Genomic DNA, 19621 nt, shown 5'->3' on the forward strand with positions numbered 1-19621 from the left:
AGATGTGCACACAACGGCTGACGCTGTGCCTCTGCAGAAGGCAGCCTGGCACGCAGGGAGGGGACACAGGACCTGCCACGAGACCACAGACTGAGCTGGACAGAGCCCACGGCATCTGTGTCTTGGCCCGGACAACACGTGGGCCTTCAGGTGGCAAGGCCTCCCAGCCCGTGAGTGCCTGCAGGTGCCATCTACGCCACCCACCCTCGCCCACCTCCCACCTGTGCTCCCAACAGTCAGCCTTGAAAGGAGCTTGGGTCACACAGGGCCACCCTCCCCAGGTGCCACGAGTGCCCCAACCTGGCTTTCCACTTCAGGACCCCAGGGCTCCCGACAAAGAGAGCCCACTTTCCAAATCAAAAAGCTCAATAGTCAAGAACTAAAATCCATAATCAAAGTATGAAAGTATATGTAGCATAAATCCAGGTTTCCTCTATCAGAATGGCAATCTGGTCTCACCTGTTCAAACTGGATCTACAACCCCGTGTAAAAAATACAATAAACCAAACATGTACAAGACAGGCAACAAGAAACACTGACATGGTTCACCATCTCTGACGAGTCCAAGTGCAGACAGAGAAGAGGGGAGAGATTAGTCACCTTACAAAAATGGGCTTTTCTTCAGGAGAGACTAGCCCCAGCCTACTTCCCTGAACTCTGCAGCCCAGAGACTGCCTCCTACCAGAGGCGACATCACAGTCTACCCTCTGCTGGGGTGCAAACCCGCGGTGACCCGCCTGGCCACGGGGCCCTCCCTCTGCACCCCGGCTCTGGCTGCCATGGGTGCGTCTCTGCCCAGTTGGCTGTGTTCCTGCTTTTGCCCCCAGGGCCCCAGGTATCTTCAGACACCCATTCGATGACCCAACTATCTCTGTCTCCCTTAAGCAATGCAGCCGAGCCCCCACCTAAGTCACTCAGATCCAAGAGCACAGGAAGGAGGGTCTGGCCAGCTTGGGTGGTCTCACCGCTTGGGTCGGGGGGAGGTCGGGCAGGGCCCGCGTCTGTGAGAAGACCTGCCCGCAGGTAGCACTGTGACTTTCCCACCTTTTAAGGACCAGCTGGTGCTGAGGCAGGGTCACTGTGTCCTGCATGAACTTGTCCACCATGTGATTTATTTTCTGTGCTTTGCTGTTTGGGTTGTAAATGACATGTGAATACAAAAGAAGAAAAAAGAAGATCCTCTCTGAAGAGACAGCCCTCGGCTGGGGCACACAGGGCTCTGGGACGCAGCCATTGGAGCTGGCTTCGCACGGCGGCCCCGCCCACCCCCAGCACCCACGTGCCACCACGGTCTCGTGTGCACGCCAGGTGTACACGTCACCAGGAAAGCATCAACTGAGCATCCACTGCATATGGGTATATGTGAATTAATCTGCATGTACATAAACACTACAGGAAAAGTTCTAGGCGTCTGTTCTCTGATAGAAGGCAACCACTTGCCATTCTTGGCAATTCTCCACAGAGGCTTTGGGGCTAAGTAGCTTCACACCCAACATGAAAAGGACACAGAAACAGGTTGCAGAGCACGCCAAGCCCTCACATGCGACCTGTTTATCAAAGGAGAGGTGGTCCCTCATGGGACGGGCAAGTGGGAGAAGACGGGAGGAACAGTGGCTCTGGGGCTTTTGGTTTCCACAGAAAAGCCTCTCCCGGAGGCAGAAGGGGCGAGCACCACCTCCATGCTGGGAGCCACGCCCATGCGGTGCCTGCCTGGCCTGGTTCTGGGGGGCAGGTGGGGAGGAGGGCCGTGGAGAAATACCCCTAGTATTTCTCACCACAGCCCCTGCCATCCCTCTGGGGTCTCCTGATGCTGCCTACTGGCCTGGGCCCAGGAGGAGGACCCAGCCCAGCAGGGGGTTTCTGGGAGCTTCACTCTTTACCTGCTGCTTGCAGAGCGGCTGGTCTTGGGGATACAGGGATTTACTGCTGAGCACAGCTTTGTAAGCAAGTTTCTCAGGGTTACAGAGGCACCTCTTCCTGTGACTTTTCTCAATTAAAAAAGCGGGTATGATGGTTCGGCTAACATAGAGATCGTGTTTCCAAGTTCGGGGATATAAATACAGAACTTTAAAAACCTCACAAAGACCTGTCCAGCCAAGTCCAGCACACCAGCCAGGCCCCAGGTGTGGGGCCAGGACTCGGACTTTGTCGGGAACCCCACACACAGGTCTCTGTGCTGAGGACCACCCCGGCTCTGATGGTTCCGAGAGGTCCCCGAGCCCCGCCAGTTCTTGCTCTGACAGGTTGAGCCTGGGTCTTCCTTCCCAAACCAGAGGCGGCTGTGGAGTGAGTATCGACAGGGCTGTGGAAGGCCCCCAGCGGCTGTGGCCTTCACTCCCATCGCCCATCCCTGTTTCTCTTGTCATTTTTCCTCTCTAAAGATGTCTAGACTGAAAAAAAAGCGGCACATAGGTCAGGACATCAGGCTTGACCGGTGTTTCTTTAGTCGATCTGATCACTGAAGAGTTATGGTCCATGAGTCAAACTCTATGAAAAAGCAGAACTGCTGTAACAGCTTACGAGAGTGTGAGCATCAGACACTAACCACATATCCGCTCTGTTTATTAAACTGCCGGGAACACAGGCTCTGCAGTGATCATCCCAGGAGTCGAGGCGAGCCCACTGTGCGGTTTGCGGGTCACCGCTGAAAGGACCAAGGTCTCTTCAAAGGCACTGCCTTCCTCGAGGACCACAAAGGAGGCCCGCGGTTGCAGATGTGGTGACCCCAGCCCGACCGTGGAAGGTGTAGGCACGCGTGGCCCAGCGATCTTCAGAGAGCAGACACGGGGCGTTTCCAGAGATGATGTAAGAGACCATGGACTGCTAACCAGAGTTTCTATGTAATAAAAGTGTCTGCAATCTGACGTTTTACTAAACGTGTATAGGCAGATTTATATGTTAAAAACTTGATTCTGTGTCTATGAATATGAAATCTGAACTATTTATTCACTGGAAGGCAAAGGAGAAGTCCTACATTGTGGGCAGGAGAACTGGCAGATGCGTCTCCCCGCTCGCGGGCGGTGGCGGGCTGGGTGGTGGCAGGGTTGGCTGCATGGAGGCCTGTGCAGGCCAGGGGCTGGTGTGGCCTCGGCCTGCGGCAGCAGAGAGGGACTGGGCCCTTCCGAGCGGCGGCAGCCTCCCAAGGGTGGCCGGTCCTTCACAGCCATCAGTTCCCGTTCAGTCTGTTTCTGAGGAGAAAACACAGGCCTGTCACCTCCACGTGAAGCACCAGAACGGCCCGCCCTCCCACATCGGGGACTTCATCCAGAAGCTCGGCCTGCCCACCAGCCTCCCTGCCCTCCAGCCCGAAGGAAGATGGGGCAGAGGACAGGATGCTGGCCGCACCTAGCAGGGCCTGGAGCCTCCCTTCGGCAAACCTAGGCCTGAGGCTGGGCTGGGAGCCTGACTTTCGGGCCATAAACCCTTGCCACGCATCGCCTCCCCTTCCACCGCTCACTCGGCAGGGCTGCTTCCTGACATGTGTCCCACTGATGCCTTCATCTGTTGTGGGGCAGGGAGCGACTGCAGAGACCCTCACCCAGGATGCTTGCGGGAGGTGAGGGGGGGCAGTGTTGAGGATGGCTCAGAGGAACCAGCTACAGAGAGACCAGCCCTCCCTGTCCCCCTGGGTGCCTGTCTCGGCCAGAAGAGGACGATGCTACGAAGGCACGGCCAGCCTGGCCACCCCTGCTCTGACTCACCCAGGACACCAGCTCTTCACTCACAGTTGGAGTTACCTGCTGAGGGGAGCCAGGGCTGGTGATTCAAACCCATTTATCCCAAATCCAGGTTATCATTTTTAATTGTGGTCAAATACACATACCATAAAATCGACTGTTTCAACCATTTTAAAATGTACAGTTAGGTGGCATTGAGCACGTTTCATAATCGTTGTACAACAACTACCAGGCTATTTCCAGCCATAAGAATGTAATTCAGGGGAATAGCAATTAAAAAAAAAACCTAAATAAATTAGTGGGTTCTCATCTCAACAGTCTGCCATTTTGTTGGCAGAGCCAAAGCCAGGGGTGGGCAGGCATCATGCTGGAGAAGGTGCCTGAGGCAGCCAGGCCTGTGGGCCCATGCCTGTTCCCTGGTGCCCATGACACCCGCCGTGGTGACCCCAGACTCACGGGGGCCTGCAGAAAACAAGGCCGCGTCCAGAAAAACCCAGGCCTGGAACCAACTTCTGAAAGCCCACAAATTACAGAAGCTGAGAATTCAGATACTTCCTTGGTTTCCACAGCCTCCCACAAAGAGATGAGAGAGCTGGACCATAAAAAGGCTGAGCACTGAAGAGCTATGCTTTCCAATTGTGCTGGGGAAGACTCTTCAGAGTCCCTTGGACAGCAAGGAGACCAAACCAGTCAATCCCAAAGGAAGTCAACCCTCAATATTCACTGGAAGGGCTAAAGCTCCAATACTTCAGCCACCTGATACAAAAAGCCAACTGTGGAGAAGATTGAAGGCAGGAGGAGAAGGGCACCACAGAGGATGAGATGGTTGGATGGCATCACTGACTCAATGGATACAAGTCTGAGCAAACTGGGAGATGGTGAAGGACAGGGAAGCCTGGGGTGCTACAGTCCAAGGGGTCGCAAAGAGTTGGACACGGCTGAGCGACTGAACACCACCTTGCTCCTGGCCAGCCTGTGACAAGGCCACCTGTGAGGAGGGTGGGGAGAGGAGGGAGAGGCCAGGAACTCAGGGGTCAACACCTGAGAAAACCAACACCGGATAATGTGATGTGTCTGAGGTGTCAAACTGTCTTCAGTAAACAACCTTCTAAAGCTTTCTTTCAAGTACTAGTGTCCTGATCCAGAGAAGCTGAGAAACAAATTCAAGCTTTGGATTCTGTATATCTAAGACGGAAGAGGAGTCTCCATGTCCTCTACATCAGGAAGAAATACAGAAATGCAAGGTACAGGATTTTTCACCCTTTTAAAAAAAAAGCACTTCATGTATCTAAGGTCAGTGAAAGGCTCCCTCTGCTTTTGTTCCCCACTTTGGGTTGAATTTCCTCATCAGGAATAGACAGGCCTATTTTGTCTCCTGCCTGGTAGCTTGTCTGGCTCAGGTGATGCTCTAACTTATTCTCACCTTTGGCTAAGAAATGACTAGAGAAGTGTGGATTCTCTGTGCTCCTTCCTCTCCCTGCACATGTTTAACAAATGCAAAATGAAACAGACCCAATAGTCAACCCTTCATCACAGATGCTCCAATGGGTTCTGCTGCCTGGTGTCCCTGGAAGCAGCCAGACAAGGTGGTCCTGCTGTCAGAGAGCCTGAGAAATAGCAGCTACCCCAGCCCTAGACTCAGCTCCCCGCCACCCAGTGCCCTGGCACCCTCAGAGGATGGCACAGTCCTGGGGGGCTCCTTACCCAGCTGAGGTCCAGCCTGGGGACTCTGCGTGTCAAAGGGCTCTGCGCTGGCCTCAGGGGCGCTGGGCTCCCACGACTCACTGTTTTCAGACACCTCCACATAGGCGTCACCCAGCCCTTTGTGAAGGGCCGCAGGGTCACCGGCGCAGGGGCCCTGGCCCTCGCTGCCCGTGTCGGCCACAGCCCGGGTCTCCTCACCCATCTTCTCGGCAAACCACTGCTTGACCTGCTGGGCGCTCATCTGGGTCTTATCGCACAGGCTCTGCAGGTCCTGCTCATACAGCATCCTGTGGGTCACGTAGTAGTCCTGCAGCAGCTCCCGGCTGCCGGGCGCAATGATTAGCAGCCCGGGGGGGAAGTTGCCCCTCTTGTAGTCTTCGTACCACTTGAGCTGGCCGTTCTTCAGGGCGTACCGGCTGTCCCCAAACCAGCGCACCACCTCGGGCCGCGGCAGGCCCGTCTGGGCCATGATGGAGTCGTAGTCCTGGGTGCTGGGCCACTGCGTCTGCACGAAGAGCTGCCGCAGCAGGTGCCGCTGCTGGGCCGTCTTCTTGCAGCCCGCCTTGCCCGGTGGCTGCTCCGCCAGCTTGCCGGGCGCCTCGTCCTCAGGCTCGCAGACGCCCAGCCCCACAAGCTCGCCCTTGCCGTTGGCCTCTGTCACCCGCAGGTTCTTGAGGTTGATTTTGATGGGGCTGACTTTGCGTTCGGCCAGCAAGTGGCCACTGGGCGCTTCTGGGGAGCCATTTTCCCCGGCTAAGCCCTCCTCCCCCTCGGTCTCAGCGGCCTCCTCCTCCCCTGGAGAAGCCCCCTCCTCGGCCTTCTTGGCCTCCTCGGCACTCACTTTTTTCCGTCTCTCTGAAAACCAGCCATCAATCTCCCTGCGGGTCATTTTGGTCTCAGTCCTCAGGCGGTCCAGCTCCTCATCCAGGGGAAGGGGGTTTTGTGCAAAACTGCTCTCCAGGGCTCTGAGCTGCTCGGGGGCCCGCTCCTTGTATTTGGTTGGTGTGAAGTCGGGGGTCTGGTGCCAGGACTGTCGCTTGGCAGAAGGTGGGGTGGCCAGGGTGGCCGCTGTGGGGAGGCAGGTCACCTCGGGGGCCTTGCACGATGGGGAGAAGGGTGCCTCGGGCACAGGGTCGACGAGCAGGGTGCCGTGCTCTCCAGGCAGTCCAGCCCTGGAGCCCTTGAGGTTCCGGCAGTGGTACCTGCGGTCGCTGAACCACTTGCGCACCTCCCGGGTGCTGAGACCTGTCACTTTGGTCAGATGCTCCACTTCGCTCTGCCCTGGGAACTGGTTCCGACAGAAGCTCCCTTTCAGAGCTGACAGCTGTTCATGAGACTTCTTGTTCTTGTAGATGCTGGCATCGAGGAAGGCTTGGGAGGTGATGCTAGGGCAGGCTGTGAGGAGCGACTGGGCGGCATTTACCACCTTCACGGCCGATGTCGTATTTGAACACACGGTGTTAATGGGTGCGACAGCGGGCGGCTTGGGGACAGAGGTGACTGCCAGGGGGAGAGAGGAGCTAGGGGCCTGCAGCCCATTGGCCATCAGAGGCTGAGTGACCAGAAGTCCCCCCGCCGCGCCCTCCGGCTGCCCCACCACATGCCCGGGCAGAGCGGCTTGGATGAGGTGCTGGACGTTGCCACTGCTGGCAACCAGGGGGGTGTTGAGGACCGTGATGGTTGGCTGGGGCACTGACTGGATGACAGTGTTGAACATCTTTTTCCGAGCGTCCTCAATCTCCTCCGGGGACCAGCTGATGCCCTGCTTCAGCCTCTGGGCGGTGAACCAGATCTTGAGCTGTTCCTCCGGGTACTTGGTGACCACAGTCAAATAGCAGAGCTCGGCTTTGGTTGGGTAGGGGAACTTGTGGAAGGAGTTCTTCAGAAAGCTGTTGGAGTCCATGGCCGTGTTGTACGTGGGAATGCTGCTCAGCGGGATCATCACTTTGGGGAGGGACCTGGCGGTGGGCAGGGGCTGCTGGGCCTGTGGGGGTGGCTGCTGCAGGGAGAGGAGCTGGGCGATGCCCGCAGGCAGCACTGGCACCGTCCCCAGCAGGGGCCCGTTGGCTGAGTGGGGGGGCTTCGCGGGGTTGGTTGAGGCCTGGCTGGTGGGGGCCGCACCGTTGACAAAGGCGTGGTCCCCCTCTTTCACCTCCGTGTCCCCAGCTGGAGGGTTTGGTAAGGCCTCCCCGGTGGGCTGGCTGGGCACGTTCTCCTTGAGCGTGTGGATCTTCTTGGCTTCAGCTTTGCCTTTCATTATCTTCATGATTGGGGTCTTGGTGATGATGATTTCCACCTGTCCATCCGTCCCCTCCACGTTTGGCTCCCCTGACAGGTCAGGAGGGCTGGTGCCCTCGGGGACACTCTGCTCCACAACCATGTGATTGTCTGGCTTGGCCACATTCCACACAAAGCTGGCTTCCCCCGAGTGACACTTGGCGTTGTGCAGAGAAAGCCCCTCGGGAGTTTTTGCCAGAAAGCTGCATTCAGTGCATACAAAGCTTGGGTCTTTGTTAAAGTCTGTGTGCTCTGAGCTCAGATGTCCCACAAACTGGGTTATGTCCTGGGATCTGAAGTCACAGTATTTACAGGCATACGCATAGCCGTCCAAGGTGCTCCGGTGCCCGTTGGCAAGCGAGGGGACATCGGGACCACTGGCGCTCTGGGTGGCCTCGGTGCTGGTGGCAGGCGCTTCCGGGGGCGGCTCCTGGGGGGGCCCCTCGGGCCCGGGCTCTGCGGGCGGGGCCTCGGCACTGGAGCTGGGCAGCACCACGGTCTTCACAGGGATCATGCATGGGGTGGTGGACTTCCTCTTGCTGGCCATGACGACGGTCGTGCTGAGGGATCAGTGGGCGACAGCTCCTCCCGCTGGGGGTCTCACAGCACGGCTTCCAGCTGCTCCATGAGGCCCAAAGGAACAGCTTCCGAGGGCTTCTTCAGTTGTTGCCAGAAAACAGGTTTTCCCTGTTAAACCTGGGGAGGAAAAAAAGAGAGGTGAGGCTCTCCCGAGCTGTGTGTGTATCCCCGACTCCCAGACACTCTGCTGCTTGCCTCCGGTCACCGGGGCCTTCTCCCGAGGAAGGCAACAGCAACTTGGATGGAACATTCCAGTCGGGAGCCCCTTAAGCACAAAACAGTGCCCCGAAGAGTGATGTGGTTCACCCCGACACCACGGGACAGACTTCAGCCATGTGTTTCTGTTTTGTGTTTCCCTCTGTTTGCTCGCATAAAATAACTCAGATTTGAAAACGACAACAACAAAAATAATCCTCTTCTGGACCTTCAAATGAATTCTGGCCATGTCAGAGCGAGAACAAAAGATCCTAGTGTAATTCTTGTTTAAATGTTTGGGCCAATAAGGGTTTTCTTTTCATAGCCTTCCCACACGAGCGCAGGACGCCGCCTCTGCCTCTCCGGCGCCAAGCCCAGAGGCCGCGTCGTGGCGGCGCGTGTCCTGGGGAGAGGGCACTGCTGCCCGGGGCTGAGCTCTGGGGACCGGCCTGCCCTGCCCTGTCACCCCGGCTCCAGGCTGCGGGAGAGGGACAACCTTAGAGTTACTGCCTGTACCCCGGACTCCTGGTGCTCAGGTAAAGCCCAAGGTCGGAGGGTCAGAGAGTGCACAGACGCAGTTTGTGGCCCCGTGACTGTACCTCTCTCCCTGGGGCAGAAGCCCCTTGAGTGGCTTCACCTTGGGTGTGCGTGCGACCTGTGACCTTGTATTGGGCTTGCTTTTTATTTCTTCTGGTGCCTTTATTGTTTCTTTAAAAAAAAAAAACCAACCCTGAAAGCTTTGATCCATTTGAAATTTATTTCAAAAGCTGAGATGATTTATTTACATGTAAAGTACTACTAATTCTTTCATGAGATGCCAGGAGAAAACTTTCTGTGATGTCTATTATTGATATTAACATACTACCACAATCATCATTACCTTTCTTTCAGCAAATTGCAATGCTGATAATGACTAAAATAACGGTTACTCTAACGCCAGAATCATATTATCATCAGTGTTTAGATTTGATATAAAAGTGTAAAAAAAAGGTAAAATACCTCCATGTAAGTTCTTAATAAATAAACACAGCAAACTACTTTTTTTTTCCTTTAAGATCTGGTGATCATGATGATAAAAAATAATTGCTAGTAAAAAAAAAAAGTTAGTGTGAGATAAGGATAAACATACGCCCAGTGCACCCACTTGTCACCATTTCCTCCACTGAAATGTTATGCATCTTTTTTAAAATAACTTTCTGTGCCTTAAAGGCTGCCATCAACAAAGTGAAAAAGACAAACCACAGAATGGGAGAAAATATTTGCAGATCATATCAGATAAAAGGGCTTATAACTGAATAAGAAGAAGACAAAAATCCAATTAAGAGATAGGTAAAGAATTTGAATAGACATTTCTCCAAAGCAGGCCTACAAATGAACAATAAGCATATTTAAAATGAACTTGGGCTTCCCTGGTGGCTCAGTGGTAAAGAATCCGCCTGCTGATGCAGGAGACATGGTTTTGATCCCTGCTCTGGGAAGATCCCACATGCCGAGGGGCAGCTAAGCCCATGCACCACAACTCTCTACAGCCAAAAAGCCGAAACTGCTGAGCCCACATGTGGCAACTACTGGAGCCCACACCCTAGAGCCCAGGCTCCGCAACAAGAGAAGCCACCTCGATGAGAGGCCCATGCACCGCAGCTGAAGAGCAGTCCCCTCCTGTTGCAACCAGAGAAAGCCCCTGGAGCAACGGAAACCCAGCACAGCCAGCAATGAATGAACTGTTTAAAAACTGCTCAACATCATTAGTCATGCAGTTCAGTTCAGTTCAGTCGCTCAGTCGTGTCCGACTCTTTGTGACCCCATGAATCGCAGCACGCCTGGCCTCCCTGTCCATCACCAACTCCCGGAGTTCACTCAGATTCATGTCCATCGAGTTGGTGATGCCATCCAGCCATCTCATCCTCTGTCATCCCCTCTTTCTCCTGCGCCCAATCCCTCCCAGCATCAGAGTCTTTTCCAATGAGTCAACTCTTTGCATGAGGTGGCCAAAGTACTGGAGTTTCAGCTTTAGCATCATTCCTTCCAAAGAACACCTAGGACTGATCTTTAGAATAGACTGGTTGGATCTCCTTGCAGTCCATGGGACTCTCAAGAGGCTTCTCCAACACCACAGTTCAAAAGCATCAATTCTTCAGCGCTCAGCCTTCTTCACAGTCCAACTCTCACATCCATACATGACTACTGGAAAAACCATAGCCTTGACTAGACGGACCTTTGTTGGCAAAGTAATGTCTCTGCTTTTTAATATGCTATCTAGGTTGGTCATAACTTTCCTTCCAAGGAGTAAGCGTCTTTTAATTTCATGGCTGCAATCACCATCTGCAGTGATTTTGGAGCCCCCAAAAATAAAGTCTGACACTGTTTCCACTGTTTCCCCATCTATTTCCCATGAAGCGATGGGACCAAATGCCATGATCTTCGTTTTCTGAATGTTGAACTTTAAGCCAACTTTTTCACTCTACTCTTTCACTTTCATCAAGAGGCTTTTTAGTTCCTCTTCACTTTCTGCCATAAGGGTGGTATCATCTGCATATCTGAGGTTATTGATATTTCTCCCAGCAATCTTGATTAGGGAAATACAAATCAAAACCACAATGAGATGCCAATTTACTTCCACCAGGATGGCTATAATCACAATGACAGATGATAACACTACAGGTGAGGAAATGGGGAGACTAGAGCCCTCCAGCATCACTGTCTGGAAGGTGAAATGGTGCAGCCTTTGCTGCACTTGAGAAAATAGTTGGGCAGTTTCTCAGAAAATTAAATATAGAATTACCATAAGGCCCAATAATTCCACTCCTAGGGGTATACCAAATAGAAATGAAAATATGTCCACGCAAATATTCCTAATGATAGCCCTGAAGTAGAAGCAACCTCAATGGCCATCAACAGGTGAATGAATAAACACACCAGGCTTTGTCCATGTGACGCGTTAGTGTTCAGCCATAAAAAGGCATGAAGTACTGACGTGGGCTACAGCACGGATAGAAAGATCATGAAGGCAGACACACAATGCCACGTAGCACATGGCTGCATCTGTGTGAAACACTCAGAATAGGCACCTCCATAGTGACAGAAGGTAGAATAGTGTTTGCCACCGGCAGGGAGGGGAGGGGAGGGGAAAATAGGGACTGACTGACCGCTAATGGGGATGAGGTTTCTGTTTGGGGTGATGCATGAAACTGTGAATACGCTGAAGACCTCTGAAAGGACTTAAAAAACCCAAGACAGTGGAGGACGGCAGGTTACAGCCCTCAGTTCTGGAGAAGAGGGCCATCACTGTCACATCCCAGATCCATGCAGCTGGCCTCGCTGATTCATGGTACTTCCTGAGCTGCCTTCCTCTTCCTCACGACTGCCCTGGGGAAGGTGAAAGCAGTGGCTGCGAGCACCAGTCAAGGCAAGAAAGGGACGAGAACCAAAGGGACGAGAACCGCAGACCTGGCGGCTCAGGAAGCAAGCATGGCCACCGGGAGGCCCGCCTGCCCAGCCCAGACCCCGACACTCAGGCCGAACTGACCTTTGTGATGGCGACTGGGCTCCAGAAAGCAGTTACGGTATGTCCCTTGTGTTTATTTACTAAGGCTAAGCAGGGGAAAACACGAAATGGAATTGATTTTAGGAGATGGTCCTAATGTCTGAATTAACAATTCAGTCTCAAGGTAGCCCCCCAACTGTCTTCCAAATCAACGATCCGGGAGAGCATCACTGCCAACTGTTCTGAGTGGCTCGGTCACCTGTTACGAAGGAAGCTGATTAAACAGCAGGAGCGGGGGCGGGGTGAGGGGACAGCAATTGCCAAAGGTCCCTGAGAGTTGACTGTGGGTAGAGAGCGTTGTAACCCGCACTCTCATTTCACTCCCACAGCAAACCCCGGCTCAGAGCGGTGCAGGAACTGCCTGCAGGGCACACAGCTGGCAGGCAGAGGAGGCTGGCACGTGGGCTCCAGAGGCTGCCCTCCACCAGTGCACGCACCGAGCTCTCGAGCAAGCACAACACTGCTGGAAGGAGGCCTGAAGGACTTTCCCGAGCTGTACTTCCCCCCAATGTTTATCAGGAAAAATGCCAAACATACAAAAAGTTGAAAGCATTTTCCAGTGAATTCCCACATACTTACCACCTGGATGACATCATCCGGCTATTTTCAGTAATACCACCCATTTAGCTAAGAGGGGCTGAGTCTATTTGTCATACTTTTTCAAGGGTATCCAATAAAAGTGGTATTGAAAGAGTAAGGCCCTATCTAGAAAGCCCATCCAGAAGCGGCTCATGGACCCTGCCGGACATGTGGGGCAGCAGTTACCCTGAGGAAACAGACTGTTAGCCAAGTCAAGCCCTGAGTGAGGTGAGCTGATAAAAATGTGAAGTTTTATGCTGCCAAAGAGATCTGCAGACAAGCACCAGATGACAATCCCAGGTTCATCATCATTCTTTGCACAATCCTTTCTCCACCCTGTCTTGAAAGTTTGTCTTGTAAATGCATTGTTTTTCTTTAATGAGGAAATAAGACTCAATATACATAACTTTCCCCCAAAAATCTGTCTTTGGAAACCAGGAATTGCTCAGTTCCTTAAACTAACAAAGCTGCAGCTAAGTCACTGTACTTCAACACTGCAAATAATCACATTTGTGGGGCTGGAGAAAAAAAAAGTGTTTGTAGATCAAATTCTTAAAGTGTTTAGCTTTATAGATAAGTCAGGAACTTTCCACTGTTGTTTTAATTCTGAGGAAGGAACTGGAAGGACAATAGGAGTTCAACAAAAGATTTCGAATGTTGAAAAGGCGACTGTCAGCAGACGCTTTCCAAGTGTTACGGGGGCCAGGCTTCGGCCCTCCTTGACATGCGACACACAATTCACCGATAGAAACAGGAGTGACGGGAGAAGCTGACAGAGCTGCAGAAACATAGTCAGTGACGTTAATATGCTCTTCATGGTTCTGAAAGCTCAAGCAGACAAGAAAGGATGAGTCTAAGACTTCCATAATGAGGATGGCTTGACAGGTTCGGGTAGTCTTGAATATCCTACACTTCATATTCTTTTAAGAACATTTATGAGACAAAGTTTCTCTCAGAAATAATGAAGAAAAGTGAAAATCCTCCCTGTTTTCCCCAGACAGAGCCACTGTCCATTATTTCAGACATCTTTTAGAGGCATAAGCTACTATAGGCAGTGTTGTTAAAAACCTAAAATGGAGTTGTATTTTGTTCTGATCCTCTCTTTTCTTCCCACAATGATGTAGTTTCAACATCTTTTAATGTCAGAACCTACCGTTTATCTCACTCTTTTAAGCAGTGTTCTAATTTATACATCCACCAAAATTTACTTAACCAATCTACCTCTTAACAGACTTTTGCATTTCCCCAATTTTTTAAATTCTTACAAATAATGGTTCAATGGCTATCCCTGAGAATATTCTTGTGCATTTGAAAGCACCTGAAATTCTAAAGTTCTCTGAAGTAGAACTGCTGTGGTGCTGATTGCTTCTCTCTTTTATTCTTGGCCGCGCTGAGTCTGTGCTGTTGCGCACAGGCTTTCTCCAGGGCTCCTCCCCAGGGGTGGTGTGTTGGCTTCTCGCTGCCGTGGCTTCTCCTGCTGTGAAGAACAGGCTCTAGCTCTAGCTCAGGGGGCTTGGCTGCCCTGTGGCATGTGGGATCTTGCTGAAGCAGGGACTGAACGTGTGTCCCCTGCATCGTCAGGCAGATTCTCAACCAGTGGGCCACCAGGGAAGTCCTGCTGCAGCATTTAAAATATTGTCAGTAAAATACAACACTGCCCTCCACATAGGTGGTACTGACTTTCACGCCCATCGGCAGAGAGTGACGTGACCTCAGTGTCGCCACATGGCATCACGACTCCTAGTCTCTGCTCATACGTACATGAAAACTGGTCTCTATTGTTTTAACTTGCATTCTGTACAGCGAGGGCTGAAAATCTTTTCATGTTGTTGATACTTTTGATAAATTACTTTCGCCTGTTTTTTTCTGTAGATTTTTAAGAGTTCTCTACATATTAAGGAAATTGGCTCTTCATCATCTATCACAGAGGAAGCTGTGGTTTATACCAAGATTGCAAGGATGTTTTAATACTAGGACATTTCTAAAAATAATTAACATCATTGCTAAATTAAATGGGAGAAACCAAAATAGCATTTTAATAGAGTTATACTCTAATTTCTTCTTGTGGTTAAAAACAAAACAAAACAAAAACACATGACATAAAATTTCCTGTCTTAACTACTTTGAAGTATACAGTATCATTAACACACCCTCACTGTTGTTCAGCGGGTCTCCAGATCTCTTTTCACCCTGGAAAAACTGCAGCTCTAGACTCACTGAACAACAGTGGGTCCCCTTGCTCCCTCCTCAGCCCCTGAAAACCATCATTCTACTTTCTGCTTCTATGAGTTTGACAACTGTAGACACCCTGTGTAGGTGGGACTATGCAGAATTCGTGTTTCTGAGACTGGCTTCTTTCACTTAATGTCCTCAAGGTTCACCCATGCGGTGCCATGTGACATGCCCCCTCGGCGTCCTTGCTGAAGACCATTTGCCCACGTATGACGGAGTTTGTTTCTGGGTTCTGTATATTCTTCTCCATAGGTCTCTGTCTGTCTCCACGCCAGCACCATGCTGCTTTGATCGCTGTCACTTTGTAATATGTCTGAGATCAGGATGTGCAAGGCTTCTAGCTGTTTTTCTTTCTCGAGATTATCATGGCTATTCAGGGTCCTTTGAGATTCCAGATGGGTTTTAGAATTATTTTCTATTTCTGCAAGAAAACGTCATTGGGATTTTGATAGGGGTTGCACCAAACCTGGTTTCAAGGCAGTTGGGTTGAGTTTGTTCTTCTTTTTCTAGTTCCTTGAGGTATAAAGTTAGGCTGTTGATTTGAGATCTTGTGGGGTTTTTTTTTGACCACACCATGCAACTCAAGGATCTTAGTTCCCCAACCAGGGATTGAATCCACCCCCCCGCAATGGACCTCAAAACCCTAACCACTGGGCCCACAGGGAATCCCCTCTTTCTTCTTTCTTCTAATGAAAGTATTTATCACTATCAATGTCTCTTGTAGTACTGCTTTTGCTGCATATCAAAGTTTTGTTATGTTGTGTTTTTGTTTTCACTTGCTTCAAGGTATTTTCTAGTTTCCCTTGTGATTTCTCCCTTGACCCACCGGTTGTTCAAGAATGTGTTGTTTAATTTCTTCATATTTGTGAATTTTTCAGTTTTACTTCTGCTATTAGATTAAGACCTATATGTACTGATGTAAATATATCTCTTAAGACATTTAAATAATAAAATATGTAATATACTACATAATAAAATATATGATTTCATCGTATAATAATCTATCTAGACTTGTATTTGCTTGAATATGAAAAGAATTCAGGAGAACAATGGATAAATATTGATCCATTAAACAGTAATACCTTTATCAGAAAGGAGAAGAGAATTTACTTTTTTTAAACTTTATGCCCTCTATATTGTTTGAATTTGTATAGTCATATGTTGCTTTTAATTTTAAAAGTAGCAGTAAGGATGAAAATAAATAAAATAAATGGTGCCAGTAAGCGGCAAACTCTGCAAATACGGTCGCCAGCACACAGAACGGCTGTGAACTGCTCATGTCCAGCCAGGAGGTTTCACTGTCACATGACCATCCCGTGCACAAGAGGCACAAGAGAGGGGCTGAGGGAGGGGGTCCTGATGCCCCCGCAGATCCCAAGGCCGTGTCAAATGGAGCCCCTAATTTGCGTCACTACCTTATCATTTACTAGGCAAACTTGCCCTGCTTAAGTCATTCAACTGGAACAATAAATTACATCTGCCATGGATTTCCCTGTGTCAGAGAGACGGAAGGGATCTGACCACTCACTGTTTTCAAATATCTGTTTCCAGTCATCAATGCCTGTGGTCATTCTGTTGGACCCTTGACACTCTGCAATCCATTAGGGCACAATTTAATTGAGGCAGAGTCCTTGGAAGTGCAGTTTTTACCCTTGAAATTAACCCTAATCACAAGCATCCTAAAGATTACCTACTTGTGTGAAGTCCCACAGAATAGCTGCAAAACTGAATGAGCCCCACGTGCTAGAAGTGTCAAAAAGTTGTATGGGGGCCAGATGTGCAAGCAAAGTAAAACCAAACACCCAGCATGTTCTCAATGTGAAGTCAGTCTGGGCTGTAAGTGACAAACCTTTCAGTCGCTGTGTGGCACGAATCAGGTGATCCCCGTCACAGCAGTGGCTGGAACTGTGAACCTGTGAACCACTGCCATAAACTCTGGATTAAATCAATGGCTTCCATTGCCAGAGACTTCTGAAGTGTAAGATAATACCGCACACAAATGGATCAGTTTGCACGGATGGTGCTACTGCTATGCTAGAAAGAAAGTCACTTCTCTATCGCCAAGTGCTCGTGGCCTGCAAAGTGCGTTCATCGCTCTCAGTCCATCCCAGTGGCCTCCAGAGTCGGTTATTATCATTCCTGCAACCAGAGCACCGGAGAGCTATTGGGCAAGAAATGGGAGGGGACAGATTCATATATGAGCCCGATGTTCTGACTTTCTGTTCTTTTTTAGGCCACGTTCACTCTGAATACTAACTCACTACCTTTCATTAGTTTTACATTATCCACATTATTAATTACATAATTTTGAGCCTTCAAAGAGCCCTAGAGGGCTCAAAGATTTTTACAAGCGGAATTTGTTGGATGGTGTTATTTTTTGAGATAAATAACTTGACGAGGCATTCATGAGCCTTCACATGTATAACATTTTTAGAGTGTGAGAAGAGGGGAGGGATTGCTTCCTCCGGAGCATGACTAGAGAGCTCTGCTACGGTGGGGCCAAGTGATTAGACTGAGGTTAGTCAGCGGGAATCAACAACAAAAAGAACATGAGGGAGATGGTCTGGCCTCAGGAACGTGTGTGGGCAGGACCCTGGCAGCCCAGCAGATCTGCTGGCTGGAACTGTCAGATTTCTGCTGAAACAAAGAAAGGAGTTACAAAGGACTGGAGTCTGTCTCTGAGCCAAGGCCTCACGTGTCAAAGCCATGTCAAGCCCAGGGCTGGCCTCTCTGGATACCTGTGGGTCACAGTACTTTCTACACTTAGGAATCACCACCCAGCGGAGGGCTTGGGGCCAGCACTCTTTACTCATTTTTCCCCTTCAAACAGTTCTTGTTTCTGTCATGTCATCAATAGAAATAGCCTGCTCCAGTCAGATGTTGTCACCTCTATGGTGAATAGTAATTCACTCTTTCTCAAGCTCAGAAGAGTGATGAGAATAAAAACACAGCAGCCTCAGAATTAAAGGGACCCTGTGCTGTGTGCTCAGTTGCACAACTGTGTCCGACTCTTTGCAACTCTAAGGACTGTAGCTTGCCAGGCTCCTCTGTTCATGGGATTCACCAGGCAAGAATACTGGACTCGAGAGACCATGTATTTCAATCGTTCGACTTTACATGAATCATCTTGAAAGTGTCACTTCTGTGGTTAGGATGGCTAACCACCCAGTTCTACAAGGTGGTTAGGCTGGCCCAGGCTTGACTGTCTCCAGAGACGGGGAGCTCCGCATCTACGGGGTTTGAAAAGATGTTAGAAATGATTCCTTATAGCAAGCACCCCCAAAAGTACCTTCCTGGGGGTTTTAGTCACTAGGTTTAATTTTTCACTCAAAAATAGCTGAAGACTTCCTATGTGCTCAGTACTATGTGCTCAGTACTGGGTATAAAAGGACTTTAAAAAAGACGTCATTGCTGTACTGCAGAAGCTACTCAGTTACTGGAGTCTTCAGGCTCTTCACCAGCCATCTGGGGCGTGCTTTCCTTCTGCACACACTGGCTTCCCTTGCCCACCTGCAGCTGGGTGTAAACGGTGAAATGTAAGCAAATGTGTCATCTCCAGGGGAAAGCATTAGGAGAAAGTACACGCTTTGCTTCACTGCTTACTCTGGCAACTCGGAAATGTTTCAGATCGTAGCTATTCTGTTAGCGTGGGTCCTAAAGGGAGAACAAAAGTTGATCTGTAATGTACATGTAACATGAGCAAGAAATAACTTTTGTGGTTTTAAGTAGCTGAGGTTTTTGGAGTTGCTTGTTACTACAGCATAATCCAACCCATCCTGACGGATACACAGTATAAGCGAAGCCAGACAAACAAATCAAAACAAACCAAACAATAACCCAAGGGTTGCAGTGGAGGCACGCACGGGACTCGGTGAGGGTGCAGGAGAAGGTTTACCACCAGCTAAGCTTCCCAGAGGACGTGGGTAAGGCCTCGGAGAAGGGGCAGCCTTTCAACAGAGGCTGGAGGTCGAGTAGATACTGCCAAGCAGACATGTTAAGAAAAGGGAGTTCTAGACAGAACTTAATGAAAAGCCATGGAGGGAAGAGAGGACATGGTCTGGAGAGAGACCAAGGAGCTTGGTTTTGCTGGCATAGGAGACTGAATGTGGTGGATTTCCCAGGAGGCTGAAGAAGATGAAGTTTCCAGGACCCTCACTTGATGGGCTCCCTCTGAGGAATGTATCTATATTTTTGTAAATGTACGCTTATATTGGGCTTCCCAGGTGGTGACAGTGGTAAAGAATCCGCCTGCCAATGAGGGAGACACAGAGAGATGCAAGCTCAATCCCTGAGTTGGGAAGATCCCCTGGAGGAGGAAATGGCAGCCCACCCCAGTCTTCTTCCCTGGAGAATCCCATGGACAGAGGAGCCTGGTGGGCTACAGTCCATGGGGTCGCCACGAGTCGGACACAGCTGAGCACCACCACCATGCTTATATTTTTGATACCTTTCCCTCCTCAGGAGACCCTCCCTCCTAATGTTCAGGTTCCACCAAAGCTGGTCTGCTTTTGAGGGGGTGGAGGGGAGCAGGAGATGACCTGAAGCCTTATTAATCATCTGCATGACACCTTCTCCCATATTTGCAAGAAGGAATCCGGTTCCCCAAGAATCTTTTCCCACCCAAGCCAAGCACTCTCATTCCTGCACGTGGGGTCATGGCTGGAACGTCTGGCATTGTCTCAACTGCTCTTCTCTGAGAGTGCTCCTATTTCTCTAGAGCTCTCTTAAGGGCGGCACCTGAATCTAAACCTACTTCTCCAGATGGAGTCATGATGTATTTATCACTTTTCTTACTGGAGTTTCATGCATCATACTTTATCCTTCCATAAAAGCT

At 50.3% G+C, this 19621-nt stretch overlaps 1 protein-coding gene across 2 annotated transcripts in view; it reads right to left on the bottom strand.

The window, feature by feature from the left end:
• Positions 1 to 248: 248 nt before the first annotated feature.
• The window catches only part of ZHX3 (zinc fingers and homeoboxes 3), a 63920-nt gene continuing 44547 nt past the window's right edge, over positions 249 to 19621 (bottom strand). For both annotated transcript variants that reach the window (XM_068987054.1, XM_068987053.1), the window contains exons 2-3: positions 5382 to 8354; positions 249 to 3188 (exon numbers count right to left, since the gene is read on the bottom strand). In XM_068987054.1, coding sequence (XP_068843155.1) covers positions 3178 to 3188; positions 5382 to 8205 — 2835 coding nt within the window. In that variant the 5' untranslated portion in view covers positions 8206 to 8354 and the 3' untranslated portion in view covers positions 249 to 3177. The remainder of the gene's footprint in view (positions 3189 to 5381; positions 8355 to 19621) is intronic.

Source organism: Capricornis sumatraensis, chromosome 15 (genome assembly GCF_032405125.1).
Source record: "Capricornis sumatraensis isolate serow.1 chromosome 15, serow.2, whole genome shotgun sequence".
NCBI lineage: Eukaryota > Metazoa > Chordata > Mammalia > Artiodactyla > Bovidae > Capricornis > Capricornis sumatraensis.